The sequence below is a fragment of the Loxodonta africana genome, chromosome 9, assembly GCF_030014295.1.
Source record: "Loxodonta africana isolate mLoxAfr1 chromosome 9, mLoxAfr1.hap2, whole genome shotgun sequence".
NCBI classification, from domain to species: Eukaryota; Metazoa; Chordata; class Mammalia; order Proboscidea; family Elephantidae; genus Loxodonta; species Loxodonta africana.
In genome coordinates this window covers 52,512,476-52,539,150 of record NC_087350.1, presented here as the reverse complement: position 1 = coordinate 52,539,150, position 26,675 = coordinate 52,512,476, and the positions used below count along the sequence as shown (strand labels likewise).

The window sequence follows — 26,675 nt, the reverse complement described above, 5'->3', positions numbered from 1 at the left end:
TCCTGTAGGGTCACTATGAGTCAGAATCAACTTGATGGCAACAGGCTTTAATAAAATTTCAGTACTGCTTCATTTGTTTAAATGCTGTCTCCACAACTATATCATCATAAGCTCCTTAAAGGCAGAGATATCATCTTATACTTGTCATGCATTTCCAAAAGTACCAAGAATAGACCTCAGAATGAACGCACACATAACATTCGTTAACGAGACAATATTCTCTAATATATTTTTTCTAAAATCTCTCCCAGTGAAGAGCATAAGAGTCCTTTAATAAGCAGTTTCCATGATCACATGCTGACTGCAGAAGTAGAGAATATTAATACTCATCTACCTATCATTTATTATGTGAAATCACTAACAGTTTACTCTGAGTCTAGCGTAATGCTTTGTTCCTAGCAAAGTAAAAAACAGATAATGACAATTGGGCAACAAAAACTGAGCATGCCCTGAGATTTAAGACCCCAAACGAATATCAAGGCAGTAGTAGATTTTTGAGTTGGAAGTAACTTTTCAGATCCTCCAAGGTTTTAAAACTTTTTTTAAAGCACCAAAACTCTTTTGCCAAATGAAATTCTACACTAAAACCCAGGTGCAACAGTAACACCAGTAATAACAACAGGTATTTATTGAGAGCTTCCTATGTGGCAGGTATTATTCACCACACACGCTGCATGTATTAACTCATTTATTCCTCACAACCAACAGGTGAAAGTAGATACAACTGTTATTCTACATTTATGGATGAGTAAAATGAGGACAGACACAGAGAGATCAAGATCAAACAGCTAGGAAGCAGTAAGCCAAATCTGAACCCAGACAGACTGACTCCAAAATTTCCCCTCTTAACAACTATGCCTCATTAAAGAGCATAAATAAAAGAACTGCCCTGACAGAAACAGAGGCTAAAGGTTCAGCATTTCATTGGTTTAGGAACTTACTTAGTTCCTCTCCAGCAACGCTACGGAATCAACCCTAAAATTCAAGGAAATACGGGGTAAAAAAAACCCTCATCTGATCCAACCCCTTCAATTTATAGTTGAAGAAAACACCCAGAGGTGAAGTGACTTTCCAAGGTCACGGAACTATTCAGTTGCAGAGCAGGATGTGAACTCAAACGTCTTGATACTTAGTGGTTTTTCTACTACATCAAACATTCTGCATACAAATTCTGCTTTTTCTCAGGATAAGTAAACATACTCGGGGTCTCTAAAAGGGATAAGGAAGTCGTTATTAACCATTTTTACCGAATACCTACTTTTCAGTTACGGACTCTGCAGAGGGCCCAGCAGCATTCTGACCATTAGTGCCAACCTTCCCCACTTTCTTCACAGTCTCCAGAACTCTTAATGTATTCTCAGTACTACGTGGGATTAGTGGAGAAACACTGTTTTCTGCACTTGAAACTCCATTTGTACTTGGAACAATTTTCCCTGTTGTTTCAGTACTTCCTATGACAGAAATGACATTTCCGGCTGTGGTTGTGACAGTGTTGTTCACACCAACTTTATTTAGAAGAGGAAACGTTCTTACAGTTGCACTGATCTTTTTGTTCCTTAATCGATACCTGTTTCAAAAACAATCAATGTATCAATGAACAGTTAACTAAATCTTACTCTGAAGGGGCAAAAAAAAAAAAGGGCAATAGGACAAGATTAAAAAGGATGAAACAGCTTTGAAAGAAGTTTCTTGAGTTTAATATCAAATGTAGTCTACATAAAACTGTGATAGATGCCATATGAAAATATGTCATTCACATAATATATAGTATACGTGTATATGTAAGCTTATAATATAGCGAAGTATACATGTATTCAAAGAAACCTTTTGGGAGCGTGGTAAGGAATCCTTTTGAAAATTCCATGTAACTGGAATATAAAATACACTATGTACAAATGGCAGGAACCAGTACCGAATTTAGTTGGGAACACAGAATGAAGAGAATAAGTATGCAAGAGTTGAAAGCATTCACTGCTCTTACCAAATTGTGGAAGCATTATATAATTTTCAAGGAGATTAAAAAAACTCACTCTAAAACAAGCGTAACACTAAAATATAGATTAGTATTATATTTTACAGATTAGTTTATGCCTAATGTAAAATGTATTCAGATTAAAGGCTCTTCTAGTAAGTTTTATTTATGGTGACCAGAAGTAATACTCTAATACTTGATGAAATTTGATCCTGGACTCCAAGAAATTTTGTTTCCACTCTTGTAACAAAAATTTCATTATGATGTAGTCCTAGTCAATGTTCCCTCCAATGTATTAAAGTAGTGAAAAATTGTTACATGAGTAGAAAAGAACAGTACACATTTGGAGTCATACTTATATATACCTAAATTAATCTGATACTAATATTATATATAACCAACATGGTAAGTATAAATAGTATCAGTGATTAACAATACTTTCACAATTGTTTCCCTTTTAGTCTTTCAGTATCTATAAACAGCTTCATCATTCAATCTTCTCTCTCTCTCTCTCTCACACACACATGCACACACTGACAGAGGCAGGTGAAGTTTAATAAAATAAAAATGTTCCCAGATCAGACTGGCTTATGCTGGAGTGATAGAAAATGAAGTATTAAAAAACAAAAACAAAACAGGTTATGGCCAGTTTACACATATCATCTTGTAAGCACTGGGGAACCAATGATTAAGAAGGAGAAATAGGGGTAGAAGTGTATTTCAGAAAGGCAATTCAGTGGCATGGAGGGGCCCAAAGATCCCTCTGCTTTCCTCAACATGCTTTCTGAAATCTGCTCTTCATTCTTTACCTCAAAGGTCCTTATACAAAAAGCCCAGCTGCTCCTTGCTTTCCACCCTGAAAGGACAAATCTCAGATAACCTTAAGTTTGTAAAAAACACTCTAGCAAGCAAAAAATAAATTTTGATTTTAAGCCTAGCAGAATCACAACTCAAAAGAAAGGAATTATGAGAAGTAAAACCTTAACTAAAGGAGGTAAAGTAAGTGACAAGTTGGGATACACATGAGACCGCTAATACAGCTAAAGGTACTTCCTACTCAGGTAGGAACACTTGGATTTAGAATCTGGGCCTCACATTTGAAAAATTCAATTACTCCCTATTCTTTTTATTTATTTTTTTATCGTGCAGAAAATGCACACCAAAACATTCACTAGTAAAACTTCAACATTTACAATTTAATGGCATTGATGACATTTTTCATGTTGTGCCACCATTATCACTCTCCTTTTCCAAAATATTCCACCCACCACTAACATAAACTCAATGCTCCCCAAACAAAAACTCCTCCTTTACCCCCACCCTTCCATACCTGGTAATCATTAATAATCTTTGGTTTCTATATATTCGCTTATTTCATGTAAGTGAGGTTATACAGTATTTATCCTTTTGCAACTGACTTATTTCACTCAGCATGTTTTCAAGGTTCATCCATGTTGCTGCATGCATCAGAACTTCATTCCACTTTACAGCTGCAGAATATTTCACTGTATTTATATATCTCATTTTGTTTATCCATTCATCTGTTGGTGGACATTTGGGTTATTTTCACCTTTTAGCTACTGTGAAAAGTGCTGCAAGAAACATGGCTGCATAGGTTTCTGTCTACATTCTTGCCTTCAGTTTTGCTGGGTATATACCTAGGATTGGGATTGCTGAGTCATATGGTAATTCTATATTCAGCTTTTAGAGGAACCACTAAACTGTTTTCCACATTGGCTATACCATTTTACATTCCCACCATGTTACGGACTGAATCCAAAAGCAAACCAAACTCATTGCTGTCAAGTCAATTCCCACTCATAGTGGCCCTAAGGGACAGAGTAAACTGCCCCACAGGGTTTCCAAGGAGCAGGTAGTGGATTCAAACTGCTGACCTTTTGGTTCACAGCCAAGCTTTTAACCACTGTGCCACCAGAGCTCCATGGATTGAATTATGTCCCCCAAAAATATGTGTTGTAAATCCTAACCTCTTTGCCTGTGGTTATAATCCCATTTGGGAATGCGTCTTTGTTATGTTAATGAGGTAGGGTTAGTGTAGGGTGTATCTTGAGTCAATCTCTTGAGATATAAAAGAGGCTAAACAAGTGGGCAGAGCAGAAATGGGGGAAGAGAGATGTCAAGCCACAGGAAAATCTCCAAGGAACCAGGAAACAAGCAGAAGAGCAAGAAACTTCGTCCAGAGTCAACAGAGAAAGAAAGCCTTCCTCTAGAGTCGGCACCCTGACTTCAGACTTCTAGCCTTCTAAACTGTGAGAAAATGAATTTGTTTGTTAAGGTTACCCACTTGTGGTATTTCTGTTATAGGAGCAATAGATAACTAAAATAGCCTTCAAACCAAGAGAACAAATCCATTGAGGTGACTGGCTATGTCTAATTAGTATCACCATCTATGGCCACCCTTGCTCCGCAGCTGTCTCTGAACTAATCTTATATCTACCACTGCTGACCCCTTCTCTCATTATTCCTACAAAACAGAACATCTTTTAAAAACACAAATCTACTTATGTCACTCCTCTGCACTTAAGTCTTTGATAGATTCTCATTGCCCTGAAGATAAAGATATAAAATCTAAATTGTGGCCTCTAAGACCCTGCATCATCTAGCTTGTGCCTACTTCTCTGATCTCTGGTATCACCGCTGATCTCAGTAAGAGCCTTTTCAGTTGAATAGTGAAATTTTTTTTTTTTTTTTTCTTTTTTGGCGAGGGGGTTGTTGTTCTTTGCCAACTTTTTGATTCGGTTTTTTTGTTGTTGTTAAGTAAAAGTTTCATATATATTTTGGATATTAGGCCCTTATCTGATACAGGGTTCCTGAAAACTTCCCCCCATCTGTAGGTTGTCTTTTCAATTTATCAATAAAGTCCTCTGATGTACAAAAGTATTTAATAATTACGAGGTCCCATCTATCTATTTTGTCTTTTGCTGGTGGAGCTTTTGTTACCATATCTAATAATCTATCATTAAACACTGGGTCCCAGAGCCTCGCCCCTACATTTTCTTCTAAAAATGTTTTAATCTTATCCCATATTCTTTTTGAATTGTCCATGCACCCCTTCAAGCACTCGCACCCTTCCTACCTAGCTTAGAGTCCGCCATCCACCATTAAACTCCCCTGAAAGTATCTTTAACTCCCTTGGTCCACTCCCCCTCTGTTGAATTCACCTGGTTAAATCCCAATTTTGGTTAAACTCAACTTTTCACTTTGTGTCTGCTCCTAAGCAGCTGAATATGCTGGAGAAAAAGTGTACAATCTGGCTATCTCTACACTTCTTTCTAAAGTATGATTGATTATTTAAAATGGTCAAGCAATATATTAATATACTTCTGGACTAAACAGACTTTCCCATCCCTAACATCCTTTGGCCCATCCACTCTCCACAGCCCCTCCACAGCTGGTGATCTTGCCTCCCAAGTAATAGGAAAATAGACAAAACCAAAACACTACTCATCTTTCCAACACCAATGTTACTAACCTTACTACATCTGTGGCCACATGCTGTCTTTCCTACTAAAACAAGGTAGGAAGGGTTCTTGTTCCAGCTGAGGCCGATCTTTCTACTTAGGTTCTAAGGCTGATCCTTCCACCTGAACCCCAGGTCCCAAGCCCACTGTTAAAGACTGCACTTTCGTAATTATTTTTCTTCTCTCCTGCATTGTAAATTTCTCCTTTTTCCTGCCACTTCCAACACATGACTTACATCAAGCATCTTAAAAAATAAAATCTTCCTCATGTTTCCTTTCAGCTATATTCTATTTCTCTGCTTCCTATTATAGCTAAAGTCCTTAAAAGAATTCTCTGTATTCAGCCTTTGGCTTTTACCACTCATTTTCTTATCAACCCAGAGAAACTGGGTCTTTGTCCCCACTATTCAACTGAAAAGGCTCTTACCAAGATCAGAAATGATACCAGAGATCAGAGAAGTAGACACAGGCCGGATGATGTAGTGTCTTATAGGCCACAATTCAGATTTTGTATCTTTATGTTTAGGGCAATGAGAATCTATCAAAGACTCCTGTGCAGAGAAGTGGCATAAGTAGATTTGTGTTTTTAAAAGATTTCTTTGTTTTGTGGGGAATAATGAGAGAAGAGGTCAGCAATGGTAGACATAAGATTAATCAGGAGACAACTGCAGATCAAGAAGGGGAGATGACAGCTTAAACTATAAAGATGGAAAGAAGAAGAGATATGAGGTAAGAAATACATTGTTGTTGTTGTTAGGTGCCATCGACTTGGTTCTGACTGGTAGTGAACCTATGCACAAGAGAACAAAACACTGCCTGGTCCTGCGCCATCCTCATGATCATTTTTATCCTTGAGCTCAATGTTGCAGCCACTATGTCAATCCATCACCTACAAGGTTTTCCTCTTTTTCGCTGACCTTCTACTTTACCATGTATGATGTCCTTCTCCAGGGACTGGTCCCTTCTGATAACATGTCCAAAGTATGTGAGACAAAGTCTGGTCATCCTCGCTTCTAAGGAGCATTCTGGCTATGTATCTTTTAAAGGCAGATGTGTTCATTCTTTTGGCAGTCCATCTTAGTTATCTAGTGCTGCTATAACAGAAATACCAAAAGTGGATGGCTTTAACAAAGAGAATTTTATTTTCTCACAGTCCAGTAGGCTAGAAGTCCAAATTCAGGACATCAGCTCCAGGCGAAGGCTTAGTGAGTTGACTCTGGAGGAAGGTCCTTCTCATCAGTCTCCCTGTGGACTAGGAAATTCTCAGTGCAGGAACCCTGGGGTACAAAGGATGCATTTGCTCCCAGTGCTTCCTCTTGGTGGTTATGAGGTTCCCACTCTCTGCTTGCTTTCCTTTCATCTCTTGTAAGATAAAAAGTGGTGCATGCCACACCCCAGGGAAACTCCCTATACACTGGATCAGGGGTGTGACCTTATTAAGTGTGTTACAATCCCACCCTAATCCTCTTTAACATAAAATTACAATCACAAAATGTAGAACAAACACACAATACTGGGAATCATGGCCTAACCAAGTTGACATATATTTTGGGGGGACACAATTCAATCCAAGACACAGTCCATGGTATATTCAATATTCTTCACCAACACCACAACTTAAAGGCATCATTTCTTCTTTTCTTCTTAGGTCTTCCTTATTCACTGTCTAGCTTTCCCATGCACATAAGGCAATTGAAAACAACATGGCTTAGGTCACGTGCACATTAGTCCTTAAAGTGACACCTTTGCTTTTCAACACTTTAAAGAGGTCTTCTGCAGCAGACTTGCCCAAGCAATGTGTTGTTTGATTTCTTGACTGCTGCTTCCCTGGGTGCTGACTGTAGATCCATGTAAAATGAAATCCTGGCAACTTCAATCTTTTCTGCATTTATCATGATGTTGCTTACTGGTGCAGTTGTGAGGATTTTCATTTTCTTTGTGTTGAGGTGTAATCCATACTGAAGGCTGTAGTCTTTGATCTTTATCAGTAAGTGATTCAAGTCCTCATCACTTTCCACAAGCAAGGTTGTATCATTTGTATAACGCAGGTTCTTAATTAGTCTTCCTCCAATCCTGTTGCCCTGTTCTTCTTCATACAGTCCAGCTTCTTGGATTATTTGCTCAGCATACAGTCTAATAAATATGGTGAACGGATACAACCCTGACACACACCTTTCCTGACTTTAAACTACACAGTATCCCCTTGTTCTGTTTGAATGATCTAAGAAATATATAGGAAGGTGAAATGGTAGAACTTTGGTGACTGATTAAGACAAGCAGATGAAGGAAAACTGAGAAAGATGACTCCCAAAACATGGCACGTATAAATGGCTGGACAGGACACAATGGGGGATGGCAGAATGACAAGTGGAAGAGAAAAAGTATGGGAGGAGAAAATTAGCTTAATTGGAGTTTAAAGTGCCCACTAGCAAAATGGAAACGCCCAATAAGGATGTAATATGCAGGTTGGTTTTTCAGAAGAAAGGTTCAGATCAATTTTTTTTGGCGGGGGGGTTAGGTCTCAATGGTGAATGCGTTGGTTAAAAAGCAAAACAATTAAAATTTTGACAATGTGCAATATAGCTTACACCCCTTTACTTTTATTATCCGGGGGTAAATGGACATAGAAAAGAGGGTCATCCATAAAAGAAAGAAAAAAGAAAATACACAGCAGAAAAGAACGTTAAAAAGATTAAAGTCCATTAAAAAAAAAAAAAAGTATCTGCTTTACCATTTTCTCTGGAACTTTGCTTTCAACTGACTCTGACCAAATAAAGTGTGCACAGAAGGGTGTTTTTGTTATGCACAGATGCTTAGTAGACACAGGGATCCCCACTATAAGCTAGTCTCAAGACGTGACCTTTAAATAAAGTTTTAAATAATTTATCATGTTCATCTTGCTCCCATAAGCAATAAGCTGTGGTTTCAATAAAAAAAAAAAAGACAAGCTATTTTGCAGTCTAAAGAACTCTACAATGTGAATTTACTTGCATCTTTCAAACTCATCATAAACTTTAAGACTGCATAAGGCACTTCCTTAACGACCAAAAATTAAACTCATATGAAAAAGAATTTTCATAACTTACTTCTCAAGTTCTTCCTGAGAATGGGCAAATGTACAATTTGTTCCTCGTGGACACCCGCCTTGTTGTCGTAGGTCTCGGCACATGCTAGTCTTGTATTTACTGTTCGGCTGAGGCTATGAAAAGGAAAACATCGCATGTATGAAAAACTGAAGATTCTAGTTGTTAATCACTCTTCAGACTTCAGAACTTCATGATTATACCCTTAATTCTTTTTCATATTAGAAATGTCACTCTTGCACTGAAACAACTACTATTCCATTTGAATGGCACCCCTGTTGTGACGTATGTGGTATAAACTACAGTTGGCATTTTAGATATTCCTTCTGAGGATTATCTGAAATTGGTTCAAATGTATGTCTACTTATTTCTCAAGCAACACAATGCCCCCCAAAATAAAACATTTTCTCATCAACTTATTACTGTCTTAAAATTTAATAACAAAACAACAAAATTTTAAAAGCATTAAAAAAAAAAAAAAAAAAAAGCCATAAGTTTTGTCCACTTAAACTTTCCCAGGAAAGGTAAAATACAATTTCCTCCTGAAAGTGAAAAATTAAGAAATACCAATGTATTTGTCAATTTGAGAGTACAGCTCTCTTCTAAACTTGGAACTGTTTAAGCTCACACAAACAATGAAGCAGAATATTAAAAAAACTCATCATAATTGCTGTAAGTTACATTAAAACCTAAAATGTCATTTTTATTTTTGTGACTCTAATAAAATGGAAACATGTATTTTTCAGTTAATATTTGACTATTATGATGTCTTCTAATAGAATAAGGACAGGAGAATGGACAGGTCACAGATGTGGAGTAGATTCAATCCAAGCTCTGTCACTTACTACCAATGACCTTAGATATGTTACTTAACCTAATTAAACTACCGTTTGGGAACAGCAATTACCTTGCAGATGGCTATGAGGATTAGAAATAATAAATGTAAAATACTGAATGTAGCCCAGCTACTACCAATGACTGCCCCGACAGGGAACACAAGAGAGAGTCCCTGACGGACCAGGAGAAAATTGAGATACAGAACTCAAATTCTAGTAAAAAGACCAGACTTAAAGGTCTGACTAAGACTGGAGGGACCCCGGAAGACATGGCCCCCGGACTCTCTGTTAGCCCAGAAGTAATACCATTCCTGAAGCCAACTCCTCAGACAAAGATTAGACTGGACTGTAAGACACAAAATGATATTCACGAGGAGTGTGCTTCTTAGCTCAAGTAGATACATAAGGCTATAATGGGCAGCTCCTGTCCGCCTGTCTGGAGGCGAGATGAGAAGGCAGAAAGGAACAGAAGCTGAATGAACGGACACAGGAAATCCAGGGTGGAAAAAAGTGTGCCGTCACATTATAGGGAGAGCAACTAGGGTCACATAACGATGTATATATAAATTTTTGTATGAGAAACTAATATGAGCTGTAAACTTTCACTTAAAGCTAATAAAATATATATATATATTGAATGTAGTGACTGGCTCGTAGTAATTCAACAAAGGGATGTTATTACTAGAATAAAGGGTTATAGCTAAAAAAAAAAAAAAAAAAAAACTCCTTCTAATGTACATTGAAAGCATCTTGATAATTCAAATTCCACACATTTACAAACAAATTCATTTGGGTGATGGACTCGACGCAGTGGATTTTGTTCTGGAGGGTATGCATATAAAACACTTAAACACCGCCAAACTGCACAACATTTTCATGAGCGTCACAAGGTAGTGCACTCGTTCATTATTACAAAGCATTGCATTTAACTCAAATTTTTTAATATAATATTATAAATTTTATTATGACAGCCTGTTCTTAAGTACGAGTTGTTCGTAAGTCAGACATTTGTAACCCAAGGACTGCCTGTAGTCGTTCAAAAACAGTTTGTAGTATACACCGAATTCATATCCAAGATACCCCTCAAACTGTTGCTGTGCTATGAAATGCTTATCAGGGACCCTAAAGCTTGACATTTTCCCAAAACAGAGACAATAAAAGCTTATGAGTGATGGTGAACATAATTAATGCCACTGAACTGTACACTTAACAATGGTTAAAATGGCGAATGTTTTGTTATATATATTTTTACCACAAAAACTTATGAAGGAATAGTCATGTGAGGAGCCCATTAACAGCTTGTTAAAATGTTCAGAGGTAACAGCAATAAGAAGTGCCATAAATGTACTTACCTGAGGCGTTTCATGGCCTTTTCTACTATAATTCTGTATGAAATCTACAAGCCCATGAACCACTGTTTTAACAGCTACCATTGCATTTTCCAGCTGCTCCCAGGTTGGTGAAACAGCATCTAAAATATGCCACCAAGGAGACGGGGTTGGGAGGAGAATCTATTAGCAATAATTCTCTTGTGTTATTAAACTCGAAAGTAGAAAACTTATAAGAAACAACATTTTTCCACATACCTGGGTTAGGATCTATGTTTGCAAGAAGCTCTAAATGAGGCCTCAGTCTATTTAAGTTAGCTGGGTCACCTGTTCGTTGTAAAACAATTGTCAATTCTTGGACGCTCTTTGCAAATGATTCTGGAGACTGGAGCTAACCAACAGAAAGGAAAATGGTTTTTACTCTGGTTCTTATGATGCATCTTTGATCAAATGATTTCATTTAGTCAACATTAAATAGGTTTTCAAGTGTCTTCAGATTCCATAGTAGGAGTATCAATGATGAATTAAATTTTCACCTCAGAATCTGCCCTATGAAATTCATCATTAGACACTAAGAAAACTTATTTATAAGCTACATTATTTCTCTGGGGTTGGAATGTAGATAACCCTCAGACTTTGTAAGTAAGCCTCATTGCTTTTATTCTAATATTCTGAATTTGCTTCCCTGTTGCCTTAGTTTATCTTGAAAGTTAAAATAATAATAAAAAAGATAATTTATAAGTCTAATATTTTTTAAAAGTAGGCATCTCCAACTGTCTCCTTTAGTTCCATTAGAAAATTCAAGTTCTCTTCAATGTAACAGCAATGGTATAAAGTCAACATCTCTAATTTGACAAACCTTATCAATGATAGACTGCATGTGTGATTTATGTGCTAAGTCACCATATAGAAGTGAGGACCACTGCTCAGGTGAAATACGAAGTCCTGCTTCCATAGCAATATGAACAATCTGGGCATCATGTTCTCTGCGTAATGCCTCATAACTCCGAAATTCCTCCTTCAGTTGCATCAGGGAAGAGTCTTCATCCCTTTTAGTGACCTAAAAAATAAAGGGAAAAAAAATCAGAAGTGGTCTGCTCTGTCTGCCCCCTCAACTAATTCATTCATTTATTTTTTTAGGGGGTGGGGTACCTACCACTTATCAGACACCACACAAAGAAAGTGCAAAGATAAAAATTTCCTCACTACGAATTATTTTTGGAATGAAGCAGAACTTATATAACCAAATATATAGTCCTTGCCTTTAATGAGTACAGTAGTTGGTAAGGAAAAGTCTTATGAACAGAAAATTACAGTATAAGTGCTATTATAAGGCTACAGCAACACAGAGGAAAAGCAATTAAAGCTGACTGATCAAGGAGGAGAGGGATATCAAAAAAGTTGTCCCTCAGCTGAAGACTACACAAACTGAGCCTTGAGGAATAGGAATTCCCCAGGCAAAGAAGGTGAGGAACAGAATTCTAAAGAGTGGCAAGTGCATGAAATAGAAGCAAGAAAGAGGAGAGTACAGACAGTTAAAGCCTAAGATGTAGGCTGGAAAGGAATCATAAGAGGGCCTTGAGTATCATCCTGAAGGGGATGAGGAGCCACTGAGGACTTTTAAAAGGAGTGACAAGATAAGATTTATGTTTTTAAAAAACACCACTTTGGTAGCAGTAAATGGTAGACTGAGAGACAGATAAGCAATCTGACAATCTGGTAGGTATATATTAGCACTATCACATGACTAAAACATTTTCTCCCACCCCTTAAATTATCATTAGAATATTTATACAGTTTTAATCTATACTTGACTCACATGATTAAAAAAAACAGAAATTCAAAATTTAGAGAGTTTTACATGTCCTAAAATAAGGCTGTCTGGATCCCTGGTGGCACAGTGGTTAAGAGCTCAGCTGCTAACCAAAAGGTCAGGACATCGAATCTACCAGCTGCTCCTTGGAAACCTTATGGGGCAGTTCTACTCTGTCCTATAGGGTTGCTATGAGTTGGAATCGACTCAGCCGTAACAGGTTTTTTTTAATGAGATTATCTAATTATCCAAACATGCAGGTATCATCCACAACAGATGATACACACTTATTCCTGAACCATTCACTGCTAATGGCCATAGAGAAATCTGAAACTTGGTTAGGATTCAGAACACCACGGACAAGTCATTCAAATGATTTGAAACTTAGTTTCTGCATCTATAAAATGAAACTATCCCAACTATCCCACCACTACCACCATCACCACCTCACTGTTTGTTTTCTATTGCTGTTGTTGGCACATGAGAGCAACAATAATATGCCCCCAAGAATATGAATATAGGGAAATCAAATTATCGTCTAAGAGTTAACTTAATAGTATCTGTTCACAATGGATGTAATTAATTTTCTTTAGTAATCTATAAATATATTATAGAAGAGGTTCAGACACCCAAAATTCTCATCAATGCAATCTTAGGTATCATTTTGGTTAAGAAAGAGTAGAGTGTGGTTAATACTTGTCATAAAAATCTATGCTCCACTTTAACTACTTAAAGTAACCCTGAAGAAACAAAAGGTAGAATTATCAACCTGAAAAACAGAAAAAACAAACCCAAAGAACCAGAAGATGGTAGCACTCATTCAAGCACCATCTACGTATAAAGTGCCCTGCGGGTAGCATAAGAATTTACCCATCTGAGTAATAAAGATGGACAGAGGTGGCTAATAGAGCCTGGTTCTACTAAAGTTCCAATAATATGCATCAAAATCACTTGTGAAGCTTTGAAAAATACAATCTCAGATCTACTGAGTCAGAATCCCTGGATTTGAAGATCATGTATTAAAAAGTATATATACTTTTAGATACACTGTGATGGTTAAGATTGTGTGTCAACTTGGCTGGGCCATGATTCTCAGTGTTTATATGTGATCACTACCACGATGGAATCTGGCATGAGCAGCCAATCAGCTGAAAGGGAGTTTCATTGGGGGTGTCGTCTGCACCCAAATATAAGCAGACATTCTGGCTCTTTTGCTCGCTCTGGATCCTGCGCTGACTCCTAGTCATCTGACCTCCAGTTCTTGGGATTTGGGCTATCAGCTTGTCAGCCAGTCTTGGTATTTGTTGATCTTCACAACCTGTGAGCAAGAATCCTGGTCTCCAACCTGCCAGTCTTGAGTTTTCCAACCCCTGTGGCTACGTGAATCAGGAGAAGCCTCTATTCTGATCCAAGGACTTGGGACGTTCCAGGCTCTACAATCACGTGAGCCATTTCCTTGATATAAATCTCTCTCTGTATATGTTTATACACTTTATTGGTTTTGCTTCTCTAGAGAACCCAGCCTAAGATATATAACAAATGAGAATCCCTGGGGATTAGGGCCCAGGAATGTATACTTTTAGAAGTTTCATAGGTGATCCAGTTGAGAACCACTGCACTAAATATCAGAATCGTTAATTCCCCTTGTCCTATGCTTAGCAAGTAAAGGCTTGATACTCTTCTACAGGAAAATATCTACCAATGTGAGAATTCTGGTCATTTAAGTTATATTTCACATTACAAATTAATGCAACTGATAATCTGATGTCTGTGACCTTAGTTTGGGTAAGTCTATTCCTGAGGAAAGAATCTACTGCACACACGCACGAAATTCTAATCTCCAAGCCTATAAAGTTGAAAACCAGACCTTGGACAAGGTAAGTTTACAAAAGTAAATATCACCCTAGTGCAGTATTTTGACAATTAAGTCAGCATGATATCCTTGTTTCTCCATGCACTGTACTTTAACATTTTAAACTACAAGTCTGTGAGGATGAGATGACAGCATAAAATCGAAATTACTTTCTAAATTTGTGTTATTCAAATGTCAGATATTAGTAGCAGCTATAGACGTGTGACAATTATAAACCACAAATCAATAATGATACCTATTTGGGGAAAAAGTCCCGTTAAGTCATTAATACACAGTGCGAGAATCTAATCTGTCACTTCAGGATGACAAATGATCTCTGTAATTTGGCTGCTTAGCCAAAAACATAATGTTTGAGGAGCCAGAGATTCATTTCAATTGTTGCCCTGAGGACATGAAATCAAGCACTGACTATCAGGTAGATAGTGTCCAAGCCTCATTAGTGGAGTTAAGTGAATTCATTTGAACAAATTTCCAGTGTCAATTCCCTACTATCTCAAATTGGGCAATCTGCCAAGAAAATGTTTTTCAGTCTCTCTGTACTATTTTCACTTTTGGGACTATAATACAAGCAAAATAAGTTTTGGTTTTAAATTTAGATGTTTTATTTTCATAGAAGCCAATGGGCCTTTCTCAAGCCTCAGCCAAGAACCTATACTCTTGTAACATGCAATAACTTTAAGAATTCAGTCTCCTTTCCACATCTCAGTACCTGTAAACACCTACTAGCCTAGCAAACAATGAAACTACATTTATAAATATCTTGGCGTTCTTCCCTGCCCTTTCCACCAGACAAAAACACAACATCTAAATGCAGAGTAGGGGCAATCTCCTCAATTTTTCACTCTCCTTGTTGTGCCTAAGACAACAGAGTCCATTTTCTTTAATTGTAATCACTACAGGGCAGGAAATAAAAATAATAATAGGGAAGTTACAACACTTATCAATTCTTATGAAATTTTTACTGTAATTCCTGGCTCCCCTTTAAAATGGCAAATGTAAATTAGGCTTCTGTAGTTCACTTGTACTATCCCAACAGTCAAGCTCACCAATCTAATTTCTACTGTTCTGCTCTATTACTGACACCTTCACATATATGCTCTTATTCTCAGTAGGCAGTATCACAGATGCAATCAATGCAGGAGGAAAAACAAGTTTCCTCTCAAATCTAGTAAGCACCCTGCACTTTTGAAGTCTCTAGACTGGGTAACACCTGTCCCAAGAAGCCTCTGTCTCACATATACGAATGTAATCTTTAGTTATTTCTTACCTTAAAACAAGAAGCTCGATACAGTAGTTGCACGACATGACCAATGCTTGTTTTTGATGCCTGAGGAAATCTTGGTTCCAGTCTTTGCACAACAAAAAGTACCAGAACTTTCCTTGAGAGAGCGGAGCCATCTTCTAACGCTAGCAACACCAGTTTCAAGGCCTCTTCTTGCATAGCTAAAATATTAAAGTAGGTAACATCAGTTCACGATAAATGCGGAACCCTGTGGAGCATGTCTGTCAACGTCATCTTTAGGTTATCAGTTTAGGGTGTTCCATTACCCATACAGTTCGTATTTACTTAACACAAAAAGATGACATCACACATACACAAATACAGTTTACTTAAAAAGTAATCAAGCGAAAGAAAACATACTTACTACTAAACAACCAATCAGAACACAAGGCAACAAAACGTAAAATATCTCTGTAGGCATTAATAATAAATTAGATAATGATGATGTTAAAGTGAGCTAATTGGACAATTAAATAACATACAAAGTAGCCTTATAATAAACAGTAATTATTTTTATGCATGTGACTCTTACTTTGCCTGTCAGAACTATTTTGTATATAATTTTTAAACATTAGCCTCTGGATGCAATACCTAGAGAAGGTGTTAGCTTGACTTTCATTTTTTTCAGCCAGAGATGTACAGTATAATCTCAATTTAATCATAAAAGAACATCAGCAAAACCTAAATTATTAAGAATATTCTATAAAATAACTGGCCTGTATTATTCAAAACTCTTGATGTCATGAAAGATCAGGAAAGGCTAAAGAATGGTTCCAGATTAAAGATGACTAAAGAAACATGACAAATATATGCAATAAATGATCTTGAACTGGAACTTATAGTGAAATAAAGTAATGCTATAAAATACATTTTGGGGATAACTGACAAAACTGGAACATCAGACTACAGATTATTGTAGCAACATTAAATTTCCCGAATTTGGTGACTGTAGTGTGCTATTTACATAACAGAGTATCCTGCTCTTAGGAAATACACAAAAAACAAGTATTAAGACAGAAAAAGAAGTATGCAACACATTCTCAAGTAGTCAAAAAAGAGAGAATGAATAATAAATACGGCCAAATGTAAACGAGTGGTGAGTGTAGGTAAAGGTTATACAGGAATTCACTGTGTTATTCTTGCAACTTCTAAATTCCAAATTAGTTCAAAATTGAAAGTCAGTAATACATTGATTCTCAATTAAAACAATGGAAATTTAGAGCTAGAAAGATCATTAGGATCTAGATCCTAAATCAAACTCCTTTTTCCAAGGGAGGCTATGGAAGCCCACAGAAGTTAAGTGACCAAGCCAAGTTAACACAACTAGTTAGCAGCAAAACTACAATTAGAACCAGGTTTTTTTGAGGTACAACTCACATAAAATTAACCATTTTAAAGTGTACAGTTCAGTGGCATTTAATACATACACCAAGTTGTACAACCATCACCCCTGTCTAGTTTCAAGATATTTTCAGCATCCCAGAAGAAAACTCTGTATCCCTCCCTCCCCCCAGGCCCTAGCAACCACTAGTCTGCTTCCTGTCTGTATGGATTTACCTATTCTGGATGCTTCACATAAATGCAATCATACAAGAGGTGACCAATCTTTTGAGTCTGACTTATTTAGCATTTCAAAGTTCATCCACATTGTAGCAAAAAACAGTACTTCATTTCTTTTTGTGGCTAAACAATATTCCATTGTATGGGTATACGCATTTTGTTTACCCATTTATTAGTCATGGACATTTTGACTGTTTCTATCTTTTGGTTAAGTGAATAGTACTGCTATGAATACTTGCGTTACAAGTATTGGTTTAAACATCTGTTTTCAATTCTTTTGGATATATACCCAGCAGTGAAATTGCTGGGTCATATAGTAATTCTGTGTTTAACTTTTTGACGAACGACCAAATTCTATCTACAGCAGCTGCACCATTTTACATTCCCAACAGCAATAAATAAAGGCTTCAGTTTCTCCACATTCTTGCCAACATTTTATTTATTTATTTAAATTTCTAGCCATCTTACTGAGTATGAAGTTATATATCGTTGTGGTTTTGATCTACATTTTTCTAATGACTAATGATGCTGAGCATCTTTTCGTGTGCTTGCTGGCCGTTTGTGTATCTTTTTTGGAAAAATGTCTACTCAAGTCCTCTGCCCATTTTTAATTGTCTTTTTGTGGTTGAGATGTAGAACCAAGAATATTTTATACTTAGTCTAGTGCTTCTTAAGTAAACATGAGGAAAATATCCAAAGGCAGTATTTTTTTTTTTTTTAAATCACACAGTCTTTTAAAGTAAGCATGCAGCATTGAACAATAGGCTACTGAGTCAGTATGGTTCACAAATTAGGATGCAAACAGTTAGAAGGAAGGAGGCAGAAAGTGGAATACCCAAAGGACCTCTAATCCAACCTAGCCGCTTCCAGTGATGCAATCACAGCAAGGCCTCAGAAAATCCATGCACAAAAACTCACATGCGCGCAAACTTGAAGAGCAGATAACCAGAGAGTCTTAATCTAGTGGGCACAAGGTTCCTTTAGTAGCCACAGGAGTTGAAAACATCATCTGTGGGTGAATAACTGATGGTGGAGATGGAATAAATGTGGAAATGTTCCTACTAGTGGAAAGGAAAAATAATCTCAGACAGGCAAAGGCACAAAGAGTTGATCAACTCTGAGCCATTTCTAGGGTTGTCGAGGGTTTTTAGAGTAACGAAACATGCTTTCCTTAAAATAAAATCCAGGGGGATTATCAAAGGAAAAACAGCTCGAGCTGAGAAGGCAGGCACTGCATCTCACAAAGTGAAATTCAGCACACTCCAAGGAGTTAGGGCATCCAGGCAATGTTTGTATGGTTAAACTGGGAACCAACAATGTAATATTCAGATTGGTGCTTGGTGAGGTAAGGTAGTCAAGGGTGGGCTATCTGGAGGCTGCGAATCTTCAGTGACTTGGGAACATGGATGGCATAGGTGGGTTTACATGATTGGTTTAAAGAGTCAAAGGCAGTATTTTTTAATTATATATAAATTTGGATTTTTTAAATTAAACTTTAAACACAGAAAAGTAGGGGCAACATGTACCCATAACAAAGCTATTGCCAATCAGGTTTCATCTGCTACTTACCCACTTTTTTAGTTTGTTTTGGCTACAGCAGTTTGAAGTAAATCCCAGACAACATACAGCTTCACCCTTAAATACTTCAGTATGTATTTCTAATAGATAAAGACTTTTTCTTGTTTTCTTAATAAACACCACTATTACACTTAACAAAAGCAGTAATAATTCCTTATCATCCAACACCCAGTCCATGTTTAGTTTTCCCCCAGTGTCTCAAAAATGTCTTCTTATAGTTGGTTTGAGTTAATATACAAATAAAATCCAAACATTGCTTTTCGATGGTATGTCTTCAGGCTTAAAAAAAAAAAATCTAAATCAGTTCCCCACCAGCCTCCATCCTACCTTTTAAAAGAAAATCTTCATTTGCTGAAGAAATAGACTCATTTTTCTAAAGAATTTCCCACATTCTGTGTTTGGCTAATTTTGTGCTTGTGTTTTTTAACATGTTCCTCAATCCCCCTTATTTCCTGTAAATTAAAGGCTGGATTAAGATTCAAAATCAGTTGTTTGTTGTTGTTTTTTGCCAAGCATTTCTTATTCCATGTATCATATTAGGAAATATATAAGGTAGAGTTGTCTCACTTTTAGTAATACTAACATTTACCAGTGTGTTCAGGCTTTATCCATTCATTATAAATTTCTCTATCAACCTTTTAACTAACGGTGTTAACCAAAACCAAACCTGCTGCCATTGAGTCGATTCCAACGCATAACAACCCTTAGCAAACAGAGTATAGACCCTATAGAACTGTCCCATAGGGTTTCAAAGACTGTAAATCCTTACGGAAGCAGACTGCCAAATATTTCTCCCACAGAGCGGCTAGTGGTTTCGAACTGCTGGCCTTTCAGTTAGCCCTTGTGGCCACTGTGCCACAAGGGCTCCTAACGCTGTTAACAGCCACTAATAATTCTTTCCTAAACCCATTAATTCACTTGGAGTTACAAAATAGTGCTTTTCTAATTTTATCATTTTTTTCTAAATTTATTAGCTGGCATTCTGAGAGGAACTGTCCCTCAACACAGATGAACCATTCCTGAAACAGTATGTACGGGAAAGGCAGATAAAAAATGTTTGAATTTTTTGCCTCTTTTCAATTTTCAGAATGTGTTGGTATCTTAACAACCATTAATAATAACCAGTTGATTTTCTCTGCACTATCATTATAGCTTTACAAATTTTTATATATGTTATGTCAATATATCCAGTAGTCATTACTCATTTTAATGTTCAAATTGTCCCATTTATGACAAGTAGGAGCCCCTTCAAGTTTTCATCTATGTCTTTTGAGAAGATAATAGTGTTCTCTGGTAGTTTTTTTTTTTTGCCTTCTACCACAAAACTTCCCAGTCTCACCTTGTACTTTCCTACCCTAGAACTGGAACAAGGCATTTGTCCAAAGAGCTCTGCTTCTTATTAGTGGGAAATGGCATTTATTAAAGACTCAACCTGAGTGTTGTGGCTATTCATTTCTTCTAAGCTTTTTCAGTGGACAGATTTAGGGAATACGCAATTTTTGGAAAGAGAAAAATAAATGAATTCATTGCCAATTCTCTGATTTTATACTGGTATTTCTCCTTTTTTTTTTTCATGCTAAGATCTTAGTTCTTGATTGCATTAACATAATTACTTGCTTTATCTTACTATTACCTGTACAGTAGTTTCAAAATAACAGTACCAATAGAACTATGAACAATATGACTAGTGAACAGAATTAATATTTATTATAGGAATATAAAATCAAAATACTTTGCTTTAAAATCACCTGAAATAATTATTTTCTGTATGGAGATGTTACCAACTTGATTTTTTTTTTTTTTTTTTAACGTTTAAGGATTGCTTTATTCATTTGTATTAAATTTTTTTTTATAATTACATAAAACATTTACATGGCTCCAAAGTCAGAAGTAGAAAATACACATTCAGAGAGGTCTTAGTGTCTTTCCCTTGGTTCCTCTCTCTTCCACATAACTTTATTAATTTTTGATTTGTCCTGTTAGTGTTTCTTATGGAAAATATAAACAAGTAGATATGATTGCATCTCACTTCCTTTCTTACATACAAGGTAATATACTAAGCACACTATTCTGCACCTTGCTTTTATTTTTTTCACTTAACAATGTGTCTTGAGATCACACCCTTACAGAATATATACCATCGTCCTTATTCTGTTCTGCAGTTGCATAGTACTTCATTGGAAGGACATATGGTTTATTACACCAGTACCCTATCAACAGACATTCAGGTTTCTTCCAGGTTGTTTGCTGTTATAAACAGTGTTTTTGTAATTTTATATATTTTCTTCTTTTTGCTATTAAATCTTTGGGATAGATTCCTAGAAATGGGATCACTGGGCCAAAGGGTAAATGCATAAGTGATTTTGCTAGATATTGCCAAATTCCTGTAAGTTTGTACCAACTTTGCATTTCTACCATTATTGAGGATGAAATGACAAATGTGTTCCAAAATTTCCAATTTAGACACAACCCTGCCAACAGAGTATACTGTCAAGCTTCTGAATATTTGCCAATCTAATAGGTGAGAAATGGAATCTCAGGCTAATTTTAATGTTTATTTTTTTTAATGAGAGAGGTTGAGTATCTTTTTCTGTTTGAGTACTATTTGCATTACTTTTTACTATGAATTGTCTGTCTACATGTTCTATAGAAGTTTTGACTGGGTTGTTAGTCCTTTTCTTCCGAATTTTTAGAAGTGTCTTATATATTCACTATATTACCCCTTTGTAATATAATTTATAAATATTCTGCCCAGTTTGTCATATCTTTTAACTGTTTTTGATGTTCTGTATGATGAAAATTTAAAAAACATATATACAGATACACACATACACACATATACACACACATTTGAGTATCATTCTTTTCTTCAATACAACACAGGAGAAACTTCATAACCCTGAAATATGTAAAGATTTTCAAAATAAAACATAGATATAAAGGAATCATCCCTTGGTGATTTTTATTTTCTTTATAGTTTCTGTATTTCCCATGGTATCTTACTTTTATTTGTGTGTATGTACTTTAGATGAAAGTTACAGAGCAAATTTGTTTCTCATTCAAAAGTTTATACACAGATTGTTTTGTGACTTTGGTTGCAATCCCTGTAATGTGCCAGCACTCTTCACCTTTCCACTCTGGGTTCCCCGTGTCCATTCGTCCAGTTTTCCTATCCCTTCCTGCCTTCTCGTCTTTGCTTTTGGGTAGGTGTTGCCCATTTGATCTCATGTACTTGATTGAACTAAGAAGCATATTCTTCATGTATGTTACTGTTTATTTTACAGGACTGTTTAATTTTTGACTGAAAGGTGGGCTTCGGGAGTGGCTTCAATTCTGAGTTAGCAGAATGTCTGGGGGCGATAGTCTCGGGGGTCCCTCCAGTCTCTCTCAGACCAGTAAGTCTGGTCTTTTTTTGTGAATCTGAATTTTGTGCTACATTTTTCTCCCACTCTGTCCAGAACCTTCTATCGTGATCCCGGTCAAAGCGGGTGGCGGTGGTAGCTGGGCACCATCTAGTTCTTCTGGGCTCAGGCTGGTGGAGGCTGTGGTTTGTTGTCCATTAATCCTTTCATCTATATTTTCCATGTTTTCAAAACAATCAAAAGCTTTTGATTTTTTTTGACTAAAAAAAGCTTCGTTTTCCTTTACTTACAACCTGTGTTATCTTGAGCCTCTCTTTAATTCAGTTTTCTAATTTGTAAAACTGTCACTATCTTAAAGGCAGTTGAGGCTTAAATGAGAAATTTATCCTAAAAACACTGAAGCACTTAATCATATGGATTAACAAAAAATTAGTCTATCTCTAATTATGTCAAGATTTATATATATATATATAAAGATGAGTTGAGCATGAGGATTCTTAACCTACCTCTAGAAACTGGCATCCTCAAGTCCTGACAGACAATAAAAAAGGCAGGCAGTCACTGTAATATTACTTCTCACCTGGCCCTAGAAACTGGCATCCTCGAGCCCTGACCGCAGCCCATAGGTTGGCAGACAATTGCTGAGGGTTCTGGTGCTGTAATATCAGTTCCGTTACAGTTCTTTCTCCAAGGGAACGGGCTGCTCGCATGGCTCTTACACGACCTTCTTCTTCTACCAGCTGACAGTTGACAAGTGTCACCAGTTTTCTTTGCATTGGCCGGCTCAGTGCACTCTGGTTCAAACTAGCTACACCTTTAGAAAAAGTGAAACAAAGAGAACTAACCTTTTTTCCAAAAAAAAAGTCAGCTTTCGTTATCTGCACTTGATTATTAAGCCACACCCAATGAGTTCCTTTTAAGGGACTTTCATTTTTCCAGCAAGAAGTATCCTAATAATGAGTCATTTTAATTACTTCAGATTTTATTAGGTATCCTGTTCTCTGGGTTGTACACAGCCCCCAAAAGATAGGACTTGGAGTTTATTTAGTTTGTCCTCCATCTTTACTGAACGACTGAACGTAAATTTAAATTAAATGAACTAAAAGTTTAATCTAAAGGTAATCGCTGTACACAGAAGACATTTAGGATACTGCTAATGGTAAGCTTTTAGATCCTATTTCCCTTTAGCTCTCTAATATTACCAGTTTTCCCTCTCTGCTTGATCAATTGCATCAACATTCAGTAAGAACAAGTATCCATCTTAAAAAATAATTTAATTGATCTCTCTTTCCGCCAGCTCTGCCCCATTACTTTCCTCCCTTTCGTATCAAATCCTCGAGAGTTGTCTATATTCACTGTCTCCAATTCCTTGCTTCACAATCTCTAAAATCTAAATCAATCAGGTGTTTGACACTGTCACTTGTCAAGACAATTACCTCTAGTTTGCTAAAATTAACCAGAACTTTTCAGTCCTGACCTTTCAACAGCATTCAATATAGCTAATCACTCCTTTAAACACTTTAGCTGACTTCCAGAACACCCACTCTCTTGGTTTCCCTCCTTCCTTCCTTCTTCTCTTTTCTTCTAGTTTTCTATTTTCATCTTTTCTCCCTGACCTCTTAATGTTAAAGGATCTCAGGACCCAGTCCTTGTTCTCTTCTCAATCTACGCTCATTACTTTGATAATCTCATCTCTTCTCACTCCCTTAAATACCATCTTTACGCCAATGACTCCCAAAGTTACAGCTCCTGATCCTCATCCCTTAACACTCCATGAAATATTCAACTGGTCACTTGATAGCACTCAAGTAAAGATTAAACATCTCAAACTTAACATGACCAAAATTAAACTCTAGATCTTCTTACCTAAACCTGATCTACCTGCAATATTCCCTGTCTCAGTTGATGCCAACCCTTTTTTGCAAGTGCTCAGTCAATAATATTGACTCTGCTCTTACTGTCATATCCCACATCCAAGCATTGAGGAAATTCTCCTGGCTTCAAAATATATCTAGACTAACCAATTCTTACCACCTCCACTGCTATTAACTTTGTCCCAAAAGTTTCTTAACCTATCACCCTGCTTCTTCCCTTTTGCCATGAATTCCCCACAGAGCAGCCAGTGATCCTTTAAAAACATTAGTCAGATCACGTCACTCCTCTGCTCAAAACCCTGTAATGACTCTCCAATTTCACTCAAAGTAAAAGCTCAAGTCTTTAAATGGCCTGTAAGGCCACACATCATGTGGCTTCACTATTTTCTCTCATTTTATCTCATCTCATACTACTCTCCCCCTCAATCACACTGCTTCAGGCAAATTTTCTTCCTTTTCTCTGACGATATTAGGCATGCCTAGGTGACTTTATACTGGCTATTCCCTCTGCCTGAAACATTCTTTTCCCAGGAACTTACCTTATCTCTTTCAAGTCATTGTTCAAAAATCATCACCTTAATGATGTCCACACCCTATTTAAAATTACAATGCACGCTCTTCCTCTCCACTTGACATTTCTGATCCTTCTAACCAGTGGTTTTTATATAGTAATTATTATTTACAATATACCTTGCTTTTTTATTGTACTTATCATTTCTCCCTTTACTAAAACATAAGTTCAATGAGCAGATATTTTTGTCTGTTTGCTTTACCTCTGTATCCCAAGCACCAGAACAGTACCTGGCACTTAGTCCACGCTCTAAAGATGTGTGTGAATGAATGTGGTAATTAGGTAAGTTTCTCAAGGAAAACATTATGTTAAAAATATTAAACACAGCAAAGGACAGAGCAATCAACAAGTATTTATTATACCTACAATGTGCTAGTCACTGCGTATGCAGTGACAAAGAAAATAAGCTCAGCTTCTGTCACACTACTTAAAATAATTCACTACATTTGTATGCCCGTCTGTCCCAGTATATTTTGTGCTCCATGAAGGCAGTGACTATAGTGACTAAGTGCTCAATAAGTTTTTAATGAATGACTGAATTAATAAAAGTATATAAGAAGTTATCTTAAGAGGAGTTATCAAAACTATTGTTCTGCTATAGCACTATCAGTTTAATCAACAAATAAAAATATTGATAACTCTCAACATGTAGTATCTGATGCATTCTTAAATCAATAACAGTGATTATTTTCAAACAGTAGTACATCTATAATATTCTCACTCAAAAAGTTTTTCCAAGATCTCTCTCAAGCAAACTCATTTTTCAAAACATGTATCATTTAATAGGGCATCAACATCAAGTCTTCCAAAGTATGTAAATTATCAAGTCCTAAAAAAAAAAAAAAACCAAACCCACTGACGTGAAGTTGATTCTGCCTCATAGCAACATTAAAGGACAGAGTGGAACTGTCCCTAGAGTTTCCAAGGAGCAGGTGATGCATTCAAACTGCTCAACTTTAGATGCAGCAGTCGTAGCTCTTAACCACTATGCCACCATGGTTTCCTATTAAGTGCTACCCACCGGTAAAAACACTTTTTATGAACTTACCTTTTCCTCCACTTAGTGGTTTTAAGTAGAGTGCCAAATCTTCAACACATTTCTTTGCAATTTCATAGTGTTTGTTCTCACCTAGATTACTCAACTTTATTGACTGATGATCTGGTACCTGTAAAAAAATAAAAATTGCAGAAATACAGTCATCCAGCCTATGTCAACTATTACTTATAAACCTGATGGAAATCTTGATGAGTAATATGGAGATAATATCTCAAAGTCATTTAAGTAAATTTAAAACCAAATACCTAGCCTATTTTCCAAAAACATTACACTTAATATCAGGGACTGGGTGGATTAATGAAGGGGAGAAAACGCAAGCAGTTAAACAGTATTGCATAAATGCTAATTTCTTGGGTTTGATAACTGTGCTGTGACTATGAAAGATATTAACATTAGGGGAATGTGAGGAAAGTTACATAGGTTCTTTGTGTACTATTTTGCAACTTTTTTTAAGTCTAAAAGTATTTCAAAATAAAAAGTAGGGGGAAAAGAGGCAGGACTTTTTTCCCCATACCATTTAATACCTTCTTACTATCTATCATTCACTTACTATATTTTTTGTTTATGGCCTACCCCCAATGTTCTGAATCAAAGGTCAAAACTTGACTTATAAATTGCAGATCTGCAACTTCTATGAGTGATCGTGAGTAACTTATTTTTAACTGCTCAAAAATGAGGATGAAAATTCTTATTTCATAGAACTAATATAAAAATTAAATTTAATTCAACAGATATTCACAGAATGCTTACCATATGCCAGGCACAGTTGTAGGTGCTATGGGTATATCAGAGAGAAAAATTTCTTACCCTTGTGGAACTTACATTCTGGTGGAGATGAGGAGAGGCAGCTAATAAATAACAAAATAAGTAACCATTTTATATAGTATGGTCAAAGGTGATCAGTAAAAATTTTTCAGTAAGAATAGGGGGAATTGGGAATGCTGAAAGGGTTTGCAGTTTTAACTGGGGTGGTCAGGACAGGCCTCCTTGAAAACTATGACATT

At 36.5% G+C, this 26,675-nt stretch overlaps 1 protein-coding gene and 1 non-coding gene across 12 annotated transcripts in view; both read right to left on the bottom strand.

The window, feature by feature from the left end:
• Nucleotides 1–26,675, bottom strand: part of RC3H2 (ring finger and CCCH-type domains 2) — a 48,345-nt gene that overhangs the window by 12,230 nt on the left and 9,440 nt on the right. For 6 of the 11 annotated variants that reach the window (XM_010587648.3, XM_010587649.3, XM_023544952.2 and 3 more), the window contains 8 exons: nt 25,663–25,780; nt 22,750–22,983; nt 15,655–15,830; nt 11,561–11,761; nt 10,960–11,092; nt 10,726–10,844; nt 8,541–8,653; nt 1,259–1,567 (listed from right to left, as the gene is read on the bottom strand). In XM_010587648.3, the coding sequence (XP_010585950.1) occupies nt 1,259–1,567; nt 8,541–8,653; nt 10,726–10,844; nt 10,960–11,092; nt 11,561–11,761; nt 15,655–15,830; nt 22,750–22,983; nt 25,663–25,780 (1,403 nt within the window). Of the gene's footprint in view, nt 1–1,258; nt 1,568–8,540; nt 8,654–10,725; nt 10,845–10,959; nt 11,093–11,560; nt 11,762–15,654; nt 15,831–22,749; nt 23,010–25,662; nt 25,781–26,421; nt 26,520–26,675 lie in introns of those variants that run through there. The other 5 variants (XM_023544955.2, XM_064291477.1, XM_064291478.1 and 2 more) reach the window with 5 other exon arrangements.
• LOC111749920 (small nucleolar RNA SNORD90) lies at nt 11,178–11,288 on the bottom strand. Its single transcript, XR_002785091.1, has one exon. It is a non-coding gene; the product is annotated as a small nucleolar RNA SNORD90 (small nucleolar RNA).